The sequence below is a fragment of the Mchenga conophoros genome, linkage group LG19 (genome assembly GCF_057382185.1).
Source record: "Mchenga conophoros isolate Kocher_MC1m ecotype Shallow Benthic linkage group LG19, M_conophoros_male_GT1.1, whole genome shotgun sequence".
In the NCBI taxonomy this organism is placed as follows: Eukaryota; Metazoa; Chordata; class Actinopteri; order Cichliformes; family Cichlidae; genus Mchenga; species Mchenga conophoros.
The window spans coordinates 6,329,886-6,352,038 of record NC_140544.1 but is presented as its reverse complement, the minus strand read 5'-3'; the positions used below and the strand labels follow the sequence as shown (position 1 = coordinate 6,352,038).

Genomic DNA, 22,153 nt, shown 5'->3' with positions numbered 1-22,153 from the left:
AAGGAATTCAATTTATAGAGAAGCAGTAGTTATAGTTAATCATATCAGTCTTGCATGAATATAGGTATTTTAAAAGGTATTTTATTTACTTTATACATACCATACATTATTTACTTTCTTTATGGCAGCCCTCCTTGTCCAGGAGGATATTTAATGTGTTTACTCTGTATCTACATTGGACACGAGGCTGAATTTTCTTTAGCTTACTCTATAATGTGCAAATAATCTTGTAAAATATTAGCTCCCTTTATTTATTTTTCAGTCACCCAATTGATGGTGCTCAGTCTTTCTGTTACGCCATCACACTTTACAGTTGCCTCTGTGAGCCAATGAAACTGCCTGCATTCAAATTTTTAAATTTTCCTGCAGTTGTTGATGCTGCTTGCTGCAAACCGTTTACCTCAACTAATTACAGTCGGCGTGTCTAATTCTGCAAACCTTGAGGAAATTTCCATTACAAATATTTTATGGAGAGAAAGCTGTTATGAACATGGGCGTGCACAACAGCAAGCAGACGATCTGGATAATCCCCTCACTGCCGGCAAACTTGAAAGGTAAATGGTAAAACAGTCACAAGTAGTCTGCATTTTTATTTGATGCATGCTTTAATAGAATCAATCTGATTGTTTGGGTAAAAGATTATTGCATGGACTGAAAATACAATTTAACACCCACTGACTCTCTGGAGTATGAGGTGTATTTTTACAACTTGAAATTTGTTTACACAAATATCTAACTAGGAGCTGAGTCGTCAAGAGATAAAAGAGCTCCAATAGTTACATGAAAGTACCGAAAATACTGTACAAAGCTTCGCTGTGGGGACAAGAGCTCACCTTATTTATGGCCCTCTCAGAGTCTGATAGCTTCAAATGTATGCAGAAGATTTTATTTTTCAAAAGAATTATGATTGTTTAAAAATGTTGGATCTTTCCAGGAAAGAAAACTGCAAAAACAGGACAAATGAACAAACAAAGAAATCATTAAACATAGACATACAAAGGGGGGAGGCCATGAGAGTACCATGGGAGTGAGTCACAGGGACTGATTTGCTTTTAGAGCAAGCCTCCAGTAGCCACTAGAGTAGTGCATGCGTAAAACAATATAATAACCACAGCCCAACGCGACTGCTTTTTTCCAAGGATCTCAGTGTACTCTTTGTCCATGTTGAGCATTACAGGACATCTTTAAGTTAACGTTACCAATATTAATTTAAACATATCTTTCTTTCAGTTTATAATTGCAACATCTTTGAAAGGACACGCCCACTGTTCAAAGTCCTTAGATCAGACCGCCTCTTTTCTTTAATTATCTAGACTGGCCTCAGCGTGGACGATATGTGTTAAAGGTAAGGTAAACTGGCTGCTGCTGCTTGTGCACGGACTATTTGGCTTTGTGTGCCGTTTCATACTGAAAAAGCAAGTGAAATCTGCAGAAAACCAGGTGTTGCATGGGATCAATCATAATGAGGCTATGCCAAGGTAAAGTAATGTTTGAAATTTAATCCATGCCAAAGTGAACATGCCATCTTTATTGCATTTATTTTATTTTTATGTTAATATAACTCATACATTTCTGTTGCAGGTTTATTTTGATGCATCAGTGAAAATGGGTATGTGTAAATTTTTGCATATCATTAAAAATGAACACGTGAGCAGTAAAGTAAAAAAAATGAGCAGATTTATGAAGAAACTCACACGGTGACGCCACTCTACTGAACCCTTCTGCATATTGAATCCATTGTATCGTGTCTATTTCAGTCTTTTTCCTTGGGTTAGATTTCAGATATGCATTTCAGATATGCTTCCATGGTTAAATAAACCAAACATCTTACATCTTGTCTGCACTGAAACTTGAGAGGAAGGTTTTTGTTATTGAGGACAAGTGGAAACCAGGTGAAATCCCACACCTGAATCTGACCGGGGTCAGGCCTGATAGGTAACAGGAAGAAAGCTCACTTGTGCTGATTTTTAATTAGAAGTCCTTTTGGTTTGACAGTGTAACTGAGCCCATGTGCAAATCTCTGGGTTCTTGCAGACTATATAGACTATATTCCAGATGACCTAATATGACCCTGGTCAATTTGACCTACTGCAAAAATTTCCCTTAATTAATGTTCATATCAAATTTTGAACTACAGATCTATTTAGAATGTATAAATACCTGACATTAATACATGGATGAAGAATGCTTAATTAATAAGAATTAATGAGGTTTCTCTTTACTATAAACCACTTTATAATCTTATAGTAAATGTATTTTGGGTCACTTAAGGAAAAGTCATCAAATTTCAGGTTAAAAAAAGAAGATTTATGTCATTTTTACAGCTGTCAAACATCAAAATGGGTCAAATTTGTGTGCAAGAATTCCAGAAAACTCCAGAAGTCTTTGAGTGGATTTTAAGCTTTTAAAATCTTTTATTTGAGAGTCCTTCATGGCACAAAATCCAACAGGAAATCATCTGAAGAACCGAACCCAACATCCATTAGTTAACCAGTGTTACATTAGTTAAATAAGTCAATATGGCATAAAAATTGTCATCTTTTTGTCTTCCGTTTTAAATTTTCATTTTTGAAATTACAGACACGATTATTTTGCATCTCCTATTGGTCAATGTGGAGTCGCTTTGAGTATCTTTGTAGCTATTTTGCATCTCTTTGTGGTAACGTTGCCTTTTGTCACAGTCACAGAGGGGCGGGTCAGTACCTGTGCATTATTTCCTGCTTGATTTATTCAGTCTCTCTGTTTCACCTGAAGCTCCATAGTTCCTCACATCCTGCCTCTAAGTAAAAATGTCAATTAGCCTCAAATGCAAGTTTTTCCAAATGTCTGTTTTCTATTTACTAACAGAATTTCAAAATAGTGCTGGAAACGTCAACAGCGGTTTGAAAATCAGCAGACCAGCTGATCAACGCCTAACAGCTATACAAATCCCCACAAGTGTGACTACAGCCTCATTTCTGAAGGTAAACTGTTGATCGTATGGGCTATAGACCATTTTTGTCCACTATCATCAGCAAATAATGTGCCCTCATCATAGTCAGAGGACTTTAGAAGCACTGGCAAAAGCATACATTTCTGTTTCTTCTGTAACTTCTGTAACATCCACACCTAAATGTGTTTGCACGTGTGGATTCATATGTTCGGTGTGGATCCCAGTGAAAAGTGATCTCTGCCTGCCTCTTAGCATGCAGCACTAACACCAACTCAGAGGAAGTATCTGTACAGCATTGCAGCTTCCTATAGCACTGAGCATGTCCGGCGCCTCGTCACCCAGCACTACATGAACGTGCAGTACAGGTGTATACGAGCAGGTGAGAAGAACCAAAACAAAATAAAATAAATACAATTCAGATGTAACTTGTTGTTGTGTGCTATCTCTCTGTTTTTCTAAACTGTTTGTAAACCACTTTCACTGATAAGCATCTGACTTATCCTGTTACAGTCCTTTACAGTGAGTCATTGAGCAACGGCTGAGTAACGGCTTTCACACTGTGGTTTGTTTTGTATATTTGTTTTGTCTTTGTGTAGTCATAGACTACAACCACAAAAGAGACATACTTTTTGAGGCTTCTGTGGCCTCACCTGAGAATGACAGAGAGGATCATCTATCAAAAACACAATCGGAAGTTTCTTCAGGGTCAAAAAACAAGATCAAGACCAGTGCAAAACATTCTAGAAAACCGTCCCAAAGAACAGAGAAGCCAGGTGAGATGTGAGCTATCAAGTGATAGCTGAAGTTACAATATTTTAAATATCCTAAGGATCATCGCTTTATTTTATCCCACCTTATTTCCCTTTTTAATATGTCCTTCTAACACCCTTACGCCTTACGCATCTGAACTAGTCTGCACATGTAGATAATTATAGTTGTCACGTATGGAGATTTTGAAAGCACTTAACGAGCAGCTCATTTCCATGTTTACTTTTCAGACTTGCAAAGAGTTAAAATGAAAACTTTTTGCCACAATATTTAGCTCATCTTTATATTTTTTAAAATGTAAAATATAAGAACCATCATTTCATGGTAATTTATACTGTAAAGTTCCCAATACATTATAGATAGGAACTCGAGAATCCCAAGCAAACAACTGGCAACAGTGTGGAGAAGAAAAAAAAGAAAATTCCCCTTGGGTTGGAAAGTACCGACTAAGGAAAGCAAAGAGAGAAAAACACTGAGAAAGGGAAAACAAAAAAAGAAAAAACTATTAATTTAAAAAAACATAAATAATATTATTTAATGATAAAGAATTCTCAATTCAATTCAGTTTTATTTATATGGTGCAAAATCACAACAGCAGTTGCATCAAAGTGCTTCATATTGTAAGGTTAAGATCTTACAATACAGAGAACTTAAGAAGACTTTATTCAAAATGAGAACATTGAAAATGTTTTTTAAAAAGAAAGAGAAGTCAAAACTTTTAATGTAACATATTTGAAATTGCAGGTCCTTTAATGCATCTGCATCAACACATAGAAAGGCTAAGAAGTGCACATGGTCACAAACACAGAGAAGGAAAAGTCCGAGGAGCAAGTCAGCAAAACATTTGGAATTATTTGGAACTTTCTTCAAAAATGTTATATTTTAGTTTAATTACACCTGTTCAACTGCTCATAAACACAAATACATGGGAATATGCACGCATAAACACGCAAACGGTGCCAAGTCACTGCATTAAGGCACATGGTTAAATAACCTGCTGAAGTTCACACTGAGGCTCAGAATGAGGAAGGAAGGATACTTTTGTAACTTTGAACATGGCATAGTTGTTGGTGACAGATAGGCTGGTATTTCAGAAATGGCTGATCTACTGGGATTTTCCCACACAGGCATCTCTAGGCTTTACAGAGAACGTTTGAAAACGAAAGTCTTCAGTGAGAGGCAAAATGAAAATGCCTTGTTAATGTCAGAGGAGAATGGCCAGACCGATTTAAGCTGATAGGAAGGCAACAGTAACTCACAAATCAGCTTATTTCAATCCAGATATGCAGAAGAGCATCTCTAAATATACAACACATCAAACTTTGAGGCACATGGGCTACAGCAGCAGACTGGGTGACACTCCTGTAGCTAAGAACGGGAAACTGATGGCTCACCAAAATTGGACAATAGAAGACTGACAGATTTTGGAGTATTCAACATGAAAGCATGGCTCCATTCTGCCTTGGATCAACAGTACAGGTAGATGCTAGTGCGAGGATATCATTTTTTCATGTTTTTCTTGGCACACTTTTGGTCTTTAGTACTAGCCAAGCATTGTGTAAATGCCACAGCCTACCTGGGTGTTGCGCATGTCTGACCCTTTATGAACGCTACATCTCCATGATAGGGTATCATGTTATAAATCATGTCAAACTGGTTTCTTGAACATGAAGATGAGTTCACTCTACTCAAACGGCCTCCACAGTCACCAGATCTCAGTCAAGTAGAGCAATTTTTTTAGTGAGATGGGAGATTTACATCATGGATGTTTAGCAACATGAACCAAAGCTTCTGAGCAATGTTTCCTGCACTTTGTTGAATCTTTGCCACAGAGAATCAACATAATAAGGCAGCCAGTGAGAGTATGCCAGTTACCAAGAATATTATCAACTATCTTATAAATATTCACTTTCTTCTGTAGAGTTAAACATTTCATTTTTCGCCAGGAGCCAGGATCAGACTGTCGGATGAGAAAGAAGAGCAGGGAGGACCAAATGATTCTCTGAGTGAATGTCTGAGCTCCCTCTCTGTGGGAGGATGGGACGGTGACAGCTTATCTGATTTGTGATTCTTTTATAATAATATAGTGACGCTTTCTGCTACTTAAATGCCACAAAATGCAGTTTCCAGTATATATACTGTATATACTGATCAGACACTACTGGTGTTTAAAGGAAAGCTTCAGGAATTTTGAATTGAGATTTTCACTTGCATCTAGAAATTGTTTACAGTTATCTGGATCATGCATTATTTGTATTTGTTGAAATAAATACTCTGTATGTGAGCTTCTAAATGTACAGCTGTGTCTTAGTTTTGTGTTAAGTTAGAATTCCTCCTTATCAGAATGTGTAACTGTTTTTCTTTTTTTTAAAGCCTATTTAAGCTTTAAACGATGTTTTATGCATCTGCAAGATCAGTTTTTGTAAGACGTAAAGATGAAGTTAATGTAGCGCCCTCTGTGACTGGGGGAAATCCTTTGGAAGACTTGATTTCCATGAAGTCACGTGATCGCTACCATTAAAGAGAGGAATAATGGGAAGTGCGTGCCTGTGCTGGCGTGCTTAGCGCTTGGTGCTGGCCACAGGCTCATCACGAGCAGATACTGTTTCTTTGGCTGCTTTAAAGAAGAGTTTGCTTTCATTTTTCATTTCCTTGGCTAAATGAAGCCGACTTGGATGTTTTTTTCTTAGTGTTAACGGAAAAAGTAAAGCCTTTTCCCCCCCTTTTTTGCTGCTAACACAGGTTTCCCATTGTTGATATGAAACAGATGTTTTGGGATGCATTAGTTGCATAAGTACCTCCGGAATTCAGGAAAGTTTAAAATCTTCAAATTCTTCACGTGAACTAGTATGGATGAAAACTCTCTGAGAGAGGCATTGATGATATGCTGAGGTCTGATAACTGTATTGTTTTTTTTTATTTTCACTTAGAATAAAGTCATTGACATCTATGTTCTGCATGTGCAATTCTTAAATGTATATGTTTATAGTTGTGTGTGACTGTCTCTTTTGTTTTATCTGTTTAGGAACTTGTATTTTCACTTTAATAGTCACTGCTATTAATTTCTACTCATCTGTTTTACAGTCCTGTGAAAAAGTCTTTAGCCACCCCATCATTTCTTAATATATTTTGCAAGAAAAGGCAGCTTTCCTGTCATTTCTTTGGTGTTCAGGAATAGTTCTCCGGGCTTCTTCAAGGACATTCAACTCTCATCTTTGGATGTTGGCTGTTGTTTCTTCTGTTCTCTGCCAAGATGATCTCACACTGCTTCAGTAATGTTCTGGGGTTTGGGAAAGGCCAGTCAATGACTGATGGGGGTTTTCTGTCCGGGTATGCTTTTACTGAATTGGCAGCGTTTAGGATTATTGTCCTGCTGAAAAATGAAAGTGCTGCCAATCAGATGCTTTCTAGATTGTTTTAAATGGTGGATTAAAGTCTGATGATACTTTTCTGCTTTCACATTTCTGTTAATTTTCACAAGCAGCTGATTAGAACCAAAAATTTCAGATTTCGACTCACCACACCTTAAGACCTGTTGCCACGGATTTTCAGTCCACTTATTCATCAACTGAAGAGTCTCTAGCCCCGTGTCAGGTCTTTGCTGGATTTTTTTTTTTTTAAATTTCTAAAAGATGAGTCATATCCAAAAAATGTATGCTGTAAATAGATTTTTTTAGACCTGCCACTTCTTCTTTTGTCCTCTACTGGTCCAGTTTCCCCAAATTTGTGAAGGCCACACTGCACACTGTGCTGAGATATGCCAAGTTTTTAGCTGATAGCTTTTTACGAATCACATTCTTTCGTGCAAAAATACTATTTCATGTCTGTCAGACTGCTTTCTTGGGCATTTTTCATAGATTTGCCAAGTTGTCTGTTATGTGCAGAGACAACACTGGTTCATCACTTGAGTTAGGGGCCTTTTTTAAACTATTATTTAAGGTAACCTGAAACCTAATGTATCCTGCTTATGTTTGCCATGGCCCCGCCAATAATGTTATTATGTGGTTCAAAGCCATTTTAATAATCATTTCCACCTTTTTGTAATCATGATTTGTACCAGGTGTGTTATTTAATGGGGGCATAACTATTTTTATTTAGACAATACTATAATATATGCAAAGATGATCATAATTCCCTCATGGCAAAAAATCAATGCTTTGCAATTTTCAGAGAAGCAAACAGCTTTGAGTATAAAAGAGCGATGTACACCAAGCCAGACAGAGGTTTAAACATTTCAGTAGCCTGAAATCAGGAACAGGGAGGCTTTTTCTGTCTGTGTGGTATCACAAAGCTCCAGTATTATGTGCATTGATACTTAGGGGGATTTCTTTTTCAAATAAGCACGTTGCGTTATCCTCAAATTTTTCAAGACAGAAGAGTAAAAGTATAAATAAATTTGAATTTCCCAAATGAAATATCAAAACACTATTTACGCACAGCTATTGCTGTCAATATAATTTAACACACAGCAACAGATGGAGTGAAATTACATCTTTATTGTGGGAAAGAAATGAATAAAAGGAGGCTAACTACAGGAAGCAATGGCCTGTTACATGTACAGGATGTGAGGAGGGTGTTTATTAAAACAACAACAAAAAAACCCAAAGGAAAAAAAAATGGCACCCAATATTATTGCATTCTCTACAATTACCAAAAGACAGCTCAGGTATAAGCAAATGCTGATGACATATAAACAATATAATACACAGGTCTTTTAGAGTTAACTTACAGAAGTCATAGCATTAACACTGTGGTGACTCTGAGGGAGCTGCCGCCCCCTGGTGGACAGGAATGAAATATAATCTGAGGCTTGTTAATGCAAATTTTTCTCCATCTCTTTGTGCTCTCCTTTAAGATTTCTTGTACTCAATTCGCTCCACCTTGACGTCATCGCCGATCAGCTGATAAACGTACGTGACCACTGTAGATGCCTGGATGTCCATTAATACAAAAGAGGGGATGATGTTGCTGTGAGAGAGAAAAAAAACAGATGCATTTCTTTAATTACACCCAGTTTAATGAAAAAACCTTTAACTGCAAACACCTCAGTATTAAAAACATCCACAACAGTGTTTCTTTCCTAGAAGATCTGTGTTAAACGTAAACGCTTTGAGTGGGATTTACAGAATTTCAGTTGCTGCCATTACGTCTGTGTGGATGAGAAAATTCAGAGACAAATATCTAAAGACCTCAAACATCAATCCAGAACTATCTGCATGGAGATCTATTATGCGACATGAGCAAAAATCTGTTTTTGTTATAATGTGGGAAAACTAGTTCATGTTAAAAGATGCCATAATTTGGCTTGAAGCAATCAGTTTTCTTAGTTGCTGATGATCAGTTCTCCAATTAGAATCAGTTATCAAAATATGAAATTGTTCCAAATATTCTACTACTTTTTCTATAAGTGTATCTTATACAGTGCTCTTTTACTCTACTTGAGCACTCAAGTAGAAATGTAACTGCTTTCTATCTAATATTCACATTTCAATAAGAGAAACTCTGGGTTCAGTATCTTGCACCTAGATACTGATACTTTCGCTGAAGCAGCCAGGGTTCAAACCACCAACCTTCCAATGTCAAAATCATGAAAACATGGCTAACTCGCCTCCTAAATAGAGCTCAATTCATGGTTTATATTGGCTCCCACCTTTCCAGGGCGCTGTAGGCTCCAGTTGCAGAACCAGGGTTTATGTAAAACTTATTTTCATTCTCAAATGCCTCAAACTTGTGTGTGTGCCCAGAGATAAGGATGTCAACGTCAAGTTGTCTCTGGAGGAGTGCCAGGCTGGCCATGTCGCCCCAGGGGATCACTTGATGGCCGTGGATGAGTCCAATCTTAAACTGGCCCACTGTGACCACCTTCTGCTCTGGGTAGTTCAGGTTCTGAGAAAATATCAGGAGGACAAATGAGAGATGGGAAAAACATGGAGTAAAGTAAGTTTTATACACTGCTTTTATCTGACAAGTCCAATTATGGAATAAAGTACTAATTATACACACATTTAAAACAGACAGCAAATGGCAGAATGAGCTATATTTAAAAGATGTCGTGTCCTCAATGGGATCATTTTTGAAAATCATGATCTACATGGATAAATCTCAGTTTGAGAGAACAGCAATTACAATTTAATTACAGAGCAATCAGTCTTTAGGAACAGCAAATGATGTTCTTCATCAGTGCTATTAATATGCAGAAACACAATTTGTAGACATAATTTGAACCCTGTTTTTGAACATTCTTTGAAATAAAATTGTTTTATGGTGATTAGTATGTTCTACGTGGTTTATTTTATTGTTCACACACACAGACGCAAACCTCATCAAAGTCTCCTCTGACGATGTGGACGTCCCCAGCGAGGGTTTTCAGGTAGTCATAGCTCTCCTTGGTGCAGAGGTTCCCTGTGCAGAGAATGTGCTGGATCTTCCCCGGCACTAACAGTTTTTTGAACTTGGCTGGCAACGTGTTGCATCGGTGAGGGATGTGCAGGTCACCTAACACCAGGACCAACTGATATCATCGCACAGACACACACAGACAGGTTAGTTACCCACCGATGAGCTCTCTGCCATAGCTGAGCATTTCATTTTCCCAGTGGGCCAGATTAGAAAATGGGACAGCTGAGAAGGGGTGCACCAATAAGCTTATAAAGAGATAAAATTCATATTGAGCAGAGCCGAGTTCAGCTTATTGGTGTGGCACAACAATCCCAATTTCTCATGTGGTCCCTTGAAAAGAAATTTATGCCCCATCCCTGCTACAGCCTGCATGCTGCAGCATAAGAATACAGAAAGGGGAAGTGGGCCGAGGACAGAGCCCTGCGGGACGCCACTGGTCAATTCTGCAGGAGAGAATAATGCAAACAGATTCCACCATAACCGCTACACTCCTCTGTTAGTTATTGTTAAATTCTCCTGTACTTTTTTCAGAACAGTTTAATATTATTGCACAGATTAATTTAGTACAGTGGATAAACAGGTTTCACTCAAAAAGCTCAAATCTGGGGGAAAAAAGCAACAGTTGTGAGTAAAGATCTGACTAAATTGAGTGTCTGAGTCCAAACTGGGCATTGTCCAGATTGAAAACCTATTTTTATTCCCTGGCTTTTAACTGTAGGAAACTGACACCTTCTTATTTATTTTATTGTATGTAATGATTTTAAGGTATTTTTAATTTGGTAGTTGTTTTGATCTGTGTTGTTCAGCACTTTGGTCTGCCTGGTGTGTTCTTAGAGTGCTATACAAATAAACGACGATGATGATGATGATGATTGTGAAAGTAACTTTCGACACAACTGGAAGACAGCCCACGGCAGAAAAATATGGTTTGAATTGGCACAGCTGGATTTCAGACGCTCAATGGCAGATAAAAGAGGTAGTTATGTTTTTACACTGCACCAAGAGTCTATGAGAAACAAACACCATTAAAACCGGGAGTTTATATTAAACATTAAACCTACAAATATTTTTAACTACTAGCCAGCACAGAAATTCTGAGCAATGGCTGTGATCGTATGTGATGACTTGGGTAGAAAAAAAAGAAAAGTCTGAATTCAACTGGTGAACATTAAGACAAACCAGGACTGATGCACAAAAGTATGTTAGACCATGTTCAAAATTTTATATTACAATATTACACTTGATCTGAATTTGTGCAATCATGTTATCTTCTGTCCTAGTAAAGACCAGTTTACCCTCTCTAAAAACAGATGAATCCCCCCCCCCCCAAAAAAAGAAAAGATAATATAATTTAGTAGTTTAGACTTTGAAACATCTTTAGCTTCCTGCTGTGTTACGTTTAGTGGATTTCTTGTAACTGATTAGTGTCTTATTAATATTGCTTAGGCAACAGTTCAGTGCACTGCAGTTGCTATAGGAGCAGCAGCTACTTGTGCAAGAGATGCAGAAACAGCAGACCTCTGGGGCTGTGCAATCCCAGTCCCATGTTAGTGAGCCAGGCAGAGGAGCGATCAGAAAACAGGGATCCAGGACAGAGCGGGAACACTTACCCGGTGACCAGCCTGGTTGTTTGGAGACAGGCAAAAAAGGCAGAGTGCGGTGGTGGGGTGAGATAGAGAGGAAGGCATGATGTGCGTGGAGAGATCAACATGAGGCGTGATCAGAGATTGGGGTAAAGAAATACAAAAACAAAATTTTAAAAATGAAAATAAAGACAAGAAACAGTGGGGACAAGAAAGGGAAACTGAAATTAGAAATTAAAAAGTGAATGGATTAAGTAGACAGATATTAATCATTCAAACAAACCAAAAAAAAAAAAAAGGTTAAAACAACAATGTGGTTGAAACAGTTGTTAATGGTCGATGGTTAGTGATAATCATTAAGCAAAACATATTGTAGTCGCCTGACAGTGAGCAAATGAAAAATAATGCGGTGAAGCAAATTAAATAGATGGCTGCAATTAAGCTCTGATGAATCGTCTAGTGTCGAAGTATTTGTGTTTATAAATATGTCGAACTACAGAACCTGGAAATTATAAAACATAACAAAATGAATGTAGTCCTATGAGTTGTAGTTCCAAAGTAGCAACAGTCTTGTTTAGCTGGGTTATTAAATAAATAAATTTTTAAAATGACTGCTCATGTGCGGGCTGCTAGCTGGATGATAAACATTAAAGCAGACCAGGAAAGTGCTTCGTAAAATCGTAAGATGAAGTGTTAGCTCTATTAGCTCCGGAAGCTAACTCATTGACAAAAAGGGAAAAGTAAAAGAAGTCGTTATATCCATCAAACACATAACAAAATGATTCACGAACAAGCAAGACACACTGGGAGCCCGCTGTGCAATGGAAATGTGTGACTTTATGGGTGTTTGCAGTTTGTTCCGGTGAATTTTGGAGACTAAATTGCTCAACTGTCATGTGATCCGTTGATCCATCTCGGAACTGAGCTTTAATGCAACACAGCCTGAAACTGAAGCCATGATCACGGTCCCTTTACGTCGACAGCTAGTTTCATAAAAAGTCGAGCGCTCGATACACCGAATGAAAACGTGAGAACCCGTGGCCTTTTCGCCATTTCATACTCACCATCTTCAATGTTTCGGCTTGCAGGCAGTCAAGTTGAGGAAGCGCCTACGCACGTACAGCGTCACGACGTCAGCCAATGGGGAACGAGGATGTGTCAATAGAAGCTTATTGTTTCCTTTTCCTTTCAAAATAAAACAGCTAAAGTATGGAGGAATTGAGAGAAGTATTGAGGGGGTAACAGTTGCAGTCTGGCATTGAAAGAAAAATCAGGTGGCTAAAACGATTTTATGCCTCTATTTCTAATTCGTTTGTTTAAAACCTAAAGGATGGGGTTTTCCCCTAAATTTTCTAAGTTCATGTTTCGCATACACATGGAGTGCGACTTCAGCAGACTTTTAATTTAAAATTAATGCTGAGACCCGGATATTGCTAAACTTATTGCAGCTGTTAGCTTGACGTTCGTTGGTAAAAGCGACGAGTGTAGCAGCATTTCGCAGAACATTCGAGAGGTAGGTCCGAAATTATTTCATCACATTTACATGGTCTCATCCTAACGACGATTTCACAGCGATGACTGTAATTTTACAAAGAAATAGCTGCTAGCTACCACCGAGGACAATTTTAATCACGTTATCTTCCGTCAACCGCGTTGATTGGACTTGGCTAATAACTGCGTTAGCTGTGTGACGTCCACTCGTTTCATTTTAACGCATGGGATCTGACTATTTACTGGCCCTCAAGCTACTGTTTTCGCGTCGGATAATGCTAACAATGAAGGTCAATTTGAAGGTACAAATTAGTGGATTAACTCTAATTGTCCCGCTTTCATTGTTATATCTATAAGATAATTTATGGGGAATTTTACTGCGTAACACGTGCAATGTTAACCATAGCCAGTTAGCTGGCTGACGTTATCTTTTCACGGTGTGGCACTATCGCTAACGGGGGTAAATCGCTAACGGGGGTAATGGAGCGTTTAATCCTCGTGGCAGTTATGCTGTACGTGACTATTCAAATACCCACCCAGTGAACACAGATGGCTGTCTCGCTCGACATAAACAGTTTACTTCGCAGTTTGTGTGAATAACGAAACTATCTCTCCCCCCCCACCCCCCACCCACAGGTCCCCAAAGCCCGAGGACGTTCCAGATAACCTCCTTCTGCCTTTGAGGAAGAGCAGCCGCACTTTGGATATTTATGGTCTTTAATCGTGCCTCTTTGAGAGCATCAAAATCATTAAGAAACCCTGTTGCAGTCAATAACATCAACCAGCACCAGGCATCGACCACCGTTCACTGCGGCTCTTGGAAGATCAGCGTTGTGTTTATGTCTTTGTTTTGCGAAAACGGTAAGTTTTTGGACGCAATCTACGATTTATTTCAACTTTCTTGCGCGATATTTGGTGTCGTGTTATGTGTTTGTCAAAGCTAACGCTTTAGTCAGCGTTATTGAGCAATATGACACGATTTCTGTGCCACTGTATCAAAATGGCGTCTTCCAGTCCGTCACTCGTGTGCAGTGACTGTATGACGCACTCTGCACCAAGCTGCTAAGCTAGTTAGCTAGCCTCCTCCTGAAATAGGCTCGACCTCTGCCCTTCTCAAAGATCTTAAAATCGGACACCACTGTGTCAGTCGCAAACAAGTTGGGAGGCATTTCATTGAGACTCGCACTTGCGTGTGTGAGACAATAACTGCTGCAGACTTTGTTGTTGATATTAAAACCATCAGCGGGGGGAGTTGTTTGGCAGCTGCTAGGCCTCCCTGTTTGTGACCTAGTAAAAAAGTGCCTTATATGACTAAAGCCAGGGGCCCTCATGTAAGACAAAGGGTGTCCACAAAGCTCTTTTTTTGTGCATTATATGGCAACAAAAGGTGGGAGAAACATCCAGATTTGTGGCAGAGCTTTTATTTTTCTTTGGGCCCACATCATGCTTGCTCACTGTTGGATCACATGATTATGATTTGGATTTGCTGGGATATTTTCAGTCTTGACCCATTTTTGTGGGAATTCCTGTTAAATTGAGAAAATGATTTGAATAAGTCGTCTCTGGGAGCCACTGGGTCCTCGATTGCCTCTCCCTCTGGCTTGGATCTGTGTCGTAATGGAGTCTGGTCTTTCTTAATAGTGGCAGTCACTCAAGAGCAGGCCTGCACCACAGGAATCTTTAACTGTTTTCTTGTGGATTAGATGCTACCAAGGCTACAAACCACTGGGTTCACAAAATGAACTAGGCTGCATCTTATTGTTGTCATCATGGTACCTTTTCTCAATTGGATGGTATATAAACTGACAGTGGTGAAAAGATGTTTATTTTACATGATAAGTCATCTGAAATGTAATATTTGCACTGCTGTCTTTATGCAATTGCAGCAGTCATCAAGTTGTTACTTTGTAGAACTAGAATATAAACAAACTCCTCCAGAGACTAGATGGTTAACCAAGTTCTGTAAAGACAGACTAGAAGTGTAACATGAGTGCATGTCTACAAATCTGGGGGGGGGGCAAAACCCTGTATTTGCACCCAATGTAGGATTGCAACACCCACATGAACTGTGGGGTTTCCTTATTAAATATTGATGTTTGTCCCTCTCGTCTTTCAGAGCTGTTGCGCAGCCGTTGGAACCTGTGTGGTGGAAATCTAGACTTCAAGCAAGGAGCTTGCAGCCACAGCGGCACAGCGTTTTTCATGTCAGAGACCGAGCACGCTTGCAGTCGTTTATGTCATCCCCTCTTTTCCAGACAGAAGATCCCGAAAAATCCCCAACCAAGATCCTTTTATCTTACTGATAGTGCTAACATCCAGCCAAAATGTCTGTCAACGTCAACCGCAGCGTGTCAGACCAGTTCTATCGCTACAAGATGCCCCGTCTGATTGCCAAGGTAACCACTCATTATTGTTTTTTTTTTTTTAGATTTGTCCATTGGGGAGAGAAAAACAGCATCAGAATAGTGGTTGGAATTGGTCTAAAGTTTCCTGAGTCCTGTAGGAAGAAATGTTTGGGTGTGAATATAACATGTGGGTTTTTCCTTTCAATCCAGGTTGAAGGCAAAGGGAATGGAATCAAGACGGTCATTGTCAACATGGTTGATGTTGCAAAGGCTCTGAACAGGCCTCCAACATGTGAGTAACAACATGTAAATCTTAGTGTTTAGCTGGAATTGAACTAGAGCTTGTTAAAGTCTGTTTATTTTCACAATGACATTTTTGACGTTTTGACTGTCACTTTTATATTCTCTCATTTTTCTCTTTTGAATTCATCGTTGTAATATTCACCCCAGGTGAAGGAGAGATGTTTTGTTTATATAATTCTTTAAACATGATGATGTGGCAATTACTCAAATGAAATGACCCCGTTCGATTGAGACTGTAAGATGTGCCGGCACGTTAGGGGGGGGAAAGGCTGTTTGGCTTGGTCGACAAGTTTGTGTACTCTTGACATTTTTCGTTTACACAATTTTGTAGTTGGAGTATTTGATGATCAAGCTTAAATGTCTCATGTTCATTACCAGTTTAAAAGCAAACAAACACCTAATGTTTAACATCTTCCTTTAAAGATAAAAAAACAGTAACGTTCTTCAAAATCAATAATTACCAGGGCAAAGTCTCCTCGTTTTGTTTTTTTTTTTTTTTTTTTTTTTTTTTGCTGGGTCATGGTGGCCTCATGTGCTGCTTTTCCTCTCCTCCGCAGACCCGACCAAGTTTTTTGGTTGTGAACTCGGCGCTCAGACCCAGTTTGATACCAAAAACGATCGTTACATCGTCAACGGATCCCACGAGGCGAACAAGTTGCAGGACATGCTTGATGGGTTCATCAGAAAATTTGTGCTGTGTGCCGAGTGTGACAACCCTGAAACTGATCTGGTAAATATTTCACAGCATCTCCGGGGCAGGTGCAGAGTATTTATTTGTTTTTTTTTGTGGGTGGGCGACAGAAAGGGAAAGAACAAAGTAATAATTTAATACAACTATATGACTTAATGATGATAATGTGTCCCCTTTTATTGGCTATTATGACCCGAAATTTTTTTCATTTATTTCCTTTGTGTTTACAGCACCTTGTGACTATGAAAATCACGTGGTTAATAAATAAATATTAAATTACTAAATAAAGATACTTCCCACTTTAGATTCAGTATAAGAAAAGTTGCCTGTGTAAAGAAGAGTACTAGATTGTGTGGCAGTTTTTTAGGTACAAAATAATTTATTTTTTTTGTCCTTGCAGCATGTCAATCCCAAGAAACAAACTATTGGTACTTCCTGTAAGGCCTGTGGATACCGTGGCATGCTAGACACCAGACACAAACTCTGCACATTCATCCTCAAAAACCCACCTGGTGAGACTTCTTTTTTTTTTTTCTCTGTGGTGAATCCAGAAAAGGGAACTGCAGCCAAAACCCCAAGACAGACTTGCTAATGAAGACTTTTGTCTTTCCTAACACAGAGAGCAATGATAGTGGATCTGCATCTGTGAAGAAAGAGAAGGAGAAGAAGAACCGCAAGAAGGACAAGGAGAACGGCTCTGGCAGTGGCGAGGCTGGAAACCATGACAACTTTGATGCTCCCGAGGCTGTGGTGCGTCTGCTGTGCTCCCAGACACCCGCTGGGCTTCTACAGCCACGGGACACTAGCACAAAACGTTTCTCTTCACTTCACACACGGTTTTCTCAGACACCATTGAAGTCAGTAGTAGTCAGCAAAGTGCCAGCTTTTATTTTAGACACTAATGCCACACAGTCTAGTGGCTTTTGAGTAGAGATTCAGGGGTCTTCTCGTGCTCGTATGCTGTTTTTATTTTGGTGTAAATTGTAACTTTTCCCCGATGACCCTTACTCTGAAAAGTTCTCAGCAACCAACCCCGTCAAAATAAGAAGCTCAGAGTTGACAGTTTGCTCAGGTTTGATGCTTGGTAGTGATTTGTGGTGCAGATTTCCTAGTGAAGCATCAGTGTTGTAGAACTGTTCAAACTCCTTAGTATTCACAATTCATGATATGTATCCCACATTTCCCCCTTCACAGGAATGGTAATAATGATTAAGGTCCACACTGACACGTGTGTTGTGAAACATTCTTTGTAATGGATTTTTCACTGAAAGGGTGGGGCCGTCACCCAAAGACCTCCAAAAAGAGTTTGCGTTTGCATAAAAAGGGAGTCTAGCAACTTCCACGTTTGCAGTATACGTGTCCTCGAAGCTCTCAACCGGAACCACTTCCTCCAGTTCAAATGAAAGAGTTTCTCTTTAGACTGAGTTTACATCAGCAATTTCTTTTTTCTTTTTTCTTTTTTTTTTTTAATGCAATTTTTTTTTTTGGGGGGGGGGGGGGGGGGTTCTGGTTGAATTTAATTTTCTTTTTCTATTATTATTATTACTATTATTGGCTGCACAGCCCTCTTTTGCATTTCACCATAATATGACCCACTAAGATGCAAAATCCAAGCAAGCCCGAGTGTTTCTGCACCATCTCGCTTTGCCTGAATCCTCTGTGGTTTCCTGTTTAGGATCGAGATGACGATGATGAAGACTGGGCAGAGGAGACTACAGAGGAGGCACAGAGGCGGAGGATGGAGGAGATCAGCGATCACGCCAAGAACCTGACGCTCAGCGAGGACCTGGAGAAACCCCTGGAGGATAGGGTCAACCTCTTCTACAGCTTTGTGAAAGTAAGGGTCCCCCGATTGTCCTGAATTTTTCTCGGCAGGAGTTTGTGAAACATCAAAAGTACACTTTAAAAATGAAGAACCGGTGTTCGGTGCTTGGCCTTTACGCATAGATTTTATTTGCACACACAAGAATTGGAGATACTTTAGTTCCTCCCCTGTAACCATTTGTTCTTTAAATGTGCAGAACAAAAAGGAAAGCGGAACGATTGACGCAGCTGATAAAGAGATCTTGGCGGAGGCAGAGCGCCTGGATGTGAAGGCCATGGGCCCGCTCATCCTGAGCGAACTGCTGTTCAACGAAAACATCCGTGACCAGATCAAGAAGTACAAACGTCACTTCCTGCGTGTAAGTCATTTTCAAGTCTGTGCTGCGTGTCCTTATGGTGCTGTCTTGTCCTCTTCCTCACATTAGGGTGTGTTTCACATGTCTCATGGCTTTCCTAACCTTTTCCTTAGTTCTGCCACAACAACAAGAAAGCCCAGAAGTATCTGCTGGGAGGTTTTGAGTGTGTCGTGAAGCTGCATCAGGTCCAGCTCCTGCCACGTGTTCCCATCATCCTCAAAGACCTGTACGACGCTGACCTGCTGGAGGAGGACGTGATTTTCGCCTGGGCAGAGAAGGTGAGGGACTTAACTACTAATGTCAAGTTAAACTCTGTGTTCTGAATCACAAAAAGAAATGCCTGCTGAACTTGATCCCATTTTGCCCAGAAATTAAAAGCCTAAAGGTGATCTGGGAGCAGATGGTAGTTAATCGTTACCCCATGAATCGGTTATGAGCACTCACTGATAGATCTTTAAAAGGGAAATGGCAAATTAAATTAGATTTAGGCTTATTCTTTGCAGCACAGAGCCTTCATTAGAGTAACAAACAATAAAAATCTAAACTGTATTCTACTGAAAGCTGGTATTTGTTAAATTGGTGAAATTAGAGCTTGTCTTATACCCTGACTCTGAAAGACTGAAATGCTTCAGGGGACACTTGGATAAACCTCCAACCTCAAACTGTAGCACTGAGCCACTAAAAACACCTAACAGACTGCAGTATGCAGAGGTGTCAGTCGTCATATCAAACCTCTCTGGTAATATTGATGATTGGAGTAGCGTGAGGAAGAGGTGGTTGGAATCTGTTTGAACAGATTCATTCTGCAAATGAAACAACATGAGCTCTAATATGTGTCTGGTTCCAGGTCCTTAGCTGCAGGAGTACGACTATATTAAGCTGAAAGTATAATGCTGCCAAAAAGTTGAGGTCAAGAGCTTTTAGGACATTAATACATCAAACAGCAGGAAGTGCAGTGGACTAGGGCCGCCTTTGACAAAGAATGAATTCACTCTTCCCGTGTGTGTGTGTGTGTGTGTGTGTGTGTGTGTGTGTGTGAGCCCAAACTAGTCTGTTTTGTTACACCAGTCTGACCATACATTGACTCCCCATCTCCCACCACAAGTGGGGAGTGAGAGTGACACACCTAACCTGCACTGCATAACAAAAGCAGAGTGTTGGGCTCAACACATCCTTTCAGACAGTGTTACACCAAAGAAAGCCTAAAAAGGCCACTAACAAAGAAATGTAAGACCTGGTCTTTTTAAAGGGGCTTTGTGTGTGGGCTGAGATTCGGGTGCACTATTGAGGCCCCTAATAGTTGTGTGTGTGGCATATTTTAAATGCAATCAAGCTGGTTTAGGAATGAATAGACACAGCTGAGAGCAAATTGAATTGTAATCAATTCAAAATGTGTGAATTAAATATATTAAACAAAGAAGTGGAGGAATAGGTATAAAGATAAAAAGTGCTATTAATAAATACAGAATTACTTGAGTTTTGCTAAGTCTTTACGTCCTGAAAATTTGAGCTAGATTTCCCTTAACTGTGACTTTTGTTACGGTATTTTATTTACTTTGGATACACATTAACTGTTAGATGCTAAATACTGCAACAGCAGCATGAAGACTACAGTTCAAATAACCCCAAGGGCTTGTTTATTTGAGGTCTTTTACACTGAAATCAGTCATTGCATTAAATCCATTTTCTTCTTCATCAGGTTTCTAAGAAGTACGTCTCCAAGGAACTTGCCAAAGAGATCCATGCCAAGGCCGCTCCTTTTGTCAAATGGCTGAAGGAGGCAGAGGAGGAGAGCGAGGGTAGCGAAGAAGAGGAGGAGGAAGATGATGAGAATGTTGAGGTAGAGTTATCTGAAGTGGTCACTTGGCTGTGTGCCGTGAAGTACAGTTAAAAAAAAAAAAAAAAAAAAACAGCTGTAGTTCAGGAGTTACTGAGAACGTCCAGATTAAAGCAAAAATTAATCGCGTCATTGTCACAGCTGCTTCCAGCTGCCACATGTAGTCAGAGTGTGCATTATGGATATAGGTGTGTATATAAGTGAGTGCATTTACTTGTATACTTATATCCATATATGCATGCATGCACTCACACCAGTCTGTCAGCCTGCTCAGGTGTGCTGCATCATTAACTGGGTCAGCTCCACCCACTAGTTCCTGGAAGAATTAGGAATAACATTTCTAACAAGGAAGCTGCACCCCGAAAGGAGGAAGCACAAAGAGGCCAGTCCTGTGACTATTGCGTCACTCAGTTTAAAATGGATGCCGACTTTTAGTGGCTTTTTGTTTGTTTTTTGTTTTGCTCCGTACGAATATAAAAACTGCAATTTAGTATGAAAATCAAATCACTTTAATACCTGTAGACTATACTTGGAGACTGAGTATGAAACCTGCATAAAATTCCAATATTCCGTTTCACCGGCTGACCACCGGGTGACTCCGGTCTACTGACACCTCGCTCGTTAGCAGCTTGAAAGTCAATTTTTAAAAATGACAGTAAGCATGAAGGTTAGAGTTGCACTAATTTTTAAAAAGCGACAGATTTGTTTCTGTTGTGAGAGGACTGATGCTGATGCAGTCGGGGGTGTTTATTGAGCAGCTGCATGTTTTCCTGTCCTCAGGTGGTGTACTCGTCCTCTGCCCGCGAGCTCAAAGTGGAGACTGTGAAACCAGACACGCCAGAGAAAGAAGAGGACGACATTGACATCGATGCGATCTGAGAGACTCGAGTGATGATGCTTTTCCTGACTTGCGGCTTTGACTCACGATGCCCTGCACTAGCTAAATGGCTGGCCTTTTCCCTCCTTTACTACCTGTCCCACCACCAGCCCTCTCTGCGATCCCTTCTCCGCTTAGTGGCATGATTTAACATAGCGCTTTATCTGCTGCACATTAACGCTGTCATTTTGAAGTGTATTCAGTTGATGAAATGAAGTCTCTTTTGGGGGTTTTAATCACGGGTGATTTGGGAATTTTGTTTTGACTGCACTTTTTTTTTTTTTCTTTTGGTCCTTGTATTTTTCCAGTCAATAAAGAATGAATGTTTTGCTATCCAGCACATTTGACTGTTTCATCTGTGAGATTGGACAGTTTTTCTCTGGTAGGTGATTAACAGAGAATCTGAGGGGAAACCTCTTCCCTTAAATGTTGTGCTGTGAAGCCAGATGTTTTCTATATCATAAATAAAATAACATAATTGTTAAATCATTAAAAAAAAAAGTGATCAGATTCATCTTCAGAGCATGATGGTGTGTTTTTAAAAATCTGCACTGCAGCTCTGTGAGGGAGGGAAAATATGCATGTGTCCATGTTTTGTAATAGGAAACCAAAGTTCAAACAACACTAGATCAACTATCTGTAACGCCACTGGTCGTACTAAACTAAACATACACGTTCGCCTCATGTTACAGAAAGAGACCTGGAAACTGACTGAGAATTAATTTGCAAAGTAAGGAACCCAAATGG

At 39.6% G+C, this 22,153-nt stretch overlaps 3 protein-coding genes across 6 annotated transcripts; 2 read left to right on the top strand and 1 right to left on the bottom strand.

The window, feature by feature from the left end:
* The first annotated feature begins 1,313 nt into the window (after positions 1-1,313).
* On the top strand, positions 1,314-7,517 carry fam216a (family with sequence similarity 216 member A). Of its 2 annotated transcripts, none has more exons than XM_085257887.1 (6): positions 1,314-1,478; positions 1,582-1,609; positions 2,848-2,963; positions 3,185-3,311; positions 3,529-3,705; positions 4,982-7,517. In XM_085257887.1, exons 2-6 carry the CDS (start codon positions 1,606-1,608, stop codon positions 5,116-5,118), a joined length of 561 nt encoding a protein of 186 aa, XP_085114013.1. In that variant the 5' UTR covers positions 1,314-1,478; positions 1,582-1,605; the 3' UTR covers positions 5,119-7,517. The 2 variants fall into 2 exon arrangements, with proteins under 2 accessions (XP_085114013.1, XP_085114014.1); XM_085257888.1 differs by having other exon boundaries at positions 5,647-7,507.
* Positions 7,518-8,176: 659 nt separating this feature from the next.
* Positions 8,177-12,855, bottom strand: vps29 (VPS29 retromer complex component). 2 transcript variants are annotated; one of them, XM_085256511.1, is made up of 4 exons: positions 12,747-12,855; positions 10,020-10,211; positions 9,351-9,586; positions 8,177-8,668 (listed from the first exon to the last, which is right to left on the bottom strand). In XM_085256511.1, exons 1-4 carry the CDS (start codon positions 12,747-12,749, stop codon positions 8,551-8,553), a joined length of 549 nt encoding a protein of 182 aa, XP_085112637.1. In that variant the 5' UTR covers positions 12,750-12,855; the 3' UTR covers positions 8,177-8,550. The 2 variants fall into 2 exon arrangements, with proteins under 2 accessions (XP_085112637.1, XP_085112636.1); XM_085256510.1 differs by lacking the exon at positions 12,747-12,855 and adding an exon at positions 11,710-12,720.
* A 186-nt stretch (positions 12,856-13,041) lies between these two features.
* On the top strand, positions 13,042-21,746 carry eif5 (eukaryotic translation initiation factor 5). 2 transcript variants are annotated; one of them, XM_085256508.1, is made up of 12 exons: positions 13,042-13,195; positions 13,810-14,034; positions 15,290-15,569; positions 15,729-15,810; positions 16,379-16,551; positions 16,913-17,024; positions 17,132-17,262; positions 18,188-18,349; positions 18,534-18,695; positions 18,806-18,970; positions 20,392-20,532; positions 21,310-21,746. In XM_085256508.1, exons 3-12 carry the CDS (start codon positions 15,498-15,500, stop codon positions 21,406-21,408), a joined length of 1,299 nt encoding a protein of 432 aa, XP_085112634.1. In that variant the 5' UTR covers positions 13,042-13,195; positions 13,810-14,034; positions 15,290-15,497; the 3' UTR covers positions 21,409-21,746. The 2 variants fall into 2 exon arrangements, with proteins under 2 accessions (XP_085112634.1, XP_085112635.1); XM_085256509.1 differs by lacking the exon at positions 13,042-13,195 and adding an exon at positions 13,234-13,475.
* Positions 21,747-22,153: the final 407 nt, after the last annotated feature.

Excerpts from the sequence above, each read along its gene's own strand:
- fam216a (XM_085257887.1), top strand. Across the intron at positions 2,964-3,184 it reads CTACAGCCTCATTTCTGAAG|CATGCAGCACTAACACCAAC; the intron begins GTAAACTGTTGA and ends CCTGCCTCTTAG. Across the intron at positions 3,312-3,528 it reads GTACAGGTGTATACGAGCAG|TCATAGACTACAACCACAAA; the intron begins GTGAGAAGAACC and ends GTCTTTGTGTAG.
- vps29 (XM_085256510.1), bottom strand. The coding sequence starts at position 11,787 with ATGCCTTCCTCTCTATCTCACCCCACCACCGCACTCTGCCTTTTTTGC. Across the intron at positions 10,212-11,709 it reads ACAACCAGGCTGGTCACCGG|TTGGTCCTGGTGTTAGGTGA; the intron begins GTAAGTGTTCCC and ends CGATGATATCAG. Across the intron at positions 8,669-9,350 it reads GCCTACAGCGCCCTGGAAAG|CAACATCATCCCCTCTTTTG; the intron begins GTGGGAGCCAAT and ends TCTCTCTCACAG.
- eif5 (XM_085256508.1), top strand. The coding sequence starts at position 15,498 with ATGTCTGTCAACGTCAACCGCAGCGTGTCAGACCAGTTCTATCGCTAC. Across the intron at positions 18,350-18,533 it reads TCTTCTACAGCTTTGTGAAA|AACAAAAAGGAAAGCGGAAC; the intron begins GTAAGGGTCCCC and ends TTAAATGTGCAG. Across the intron at positions 18,696-18,805 it reads ACAAACGTCACTTCCTGCGT|TTCTGCCACAACAACAAGAA; the intron begins GTAAGTCATTTT and ends CCTTTTCCTTAG.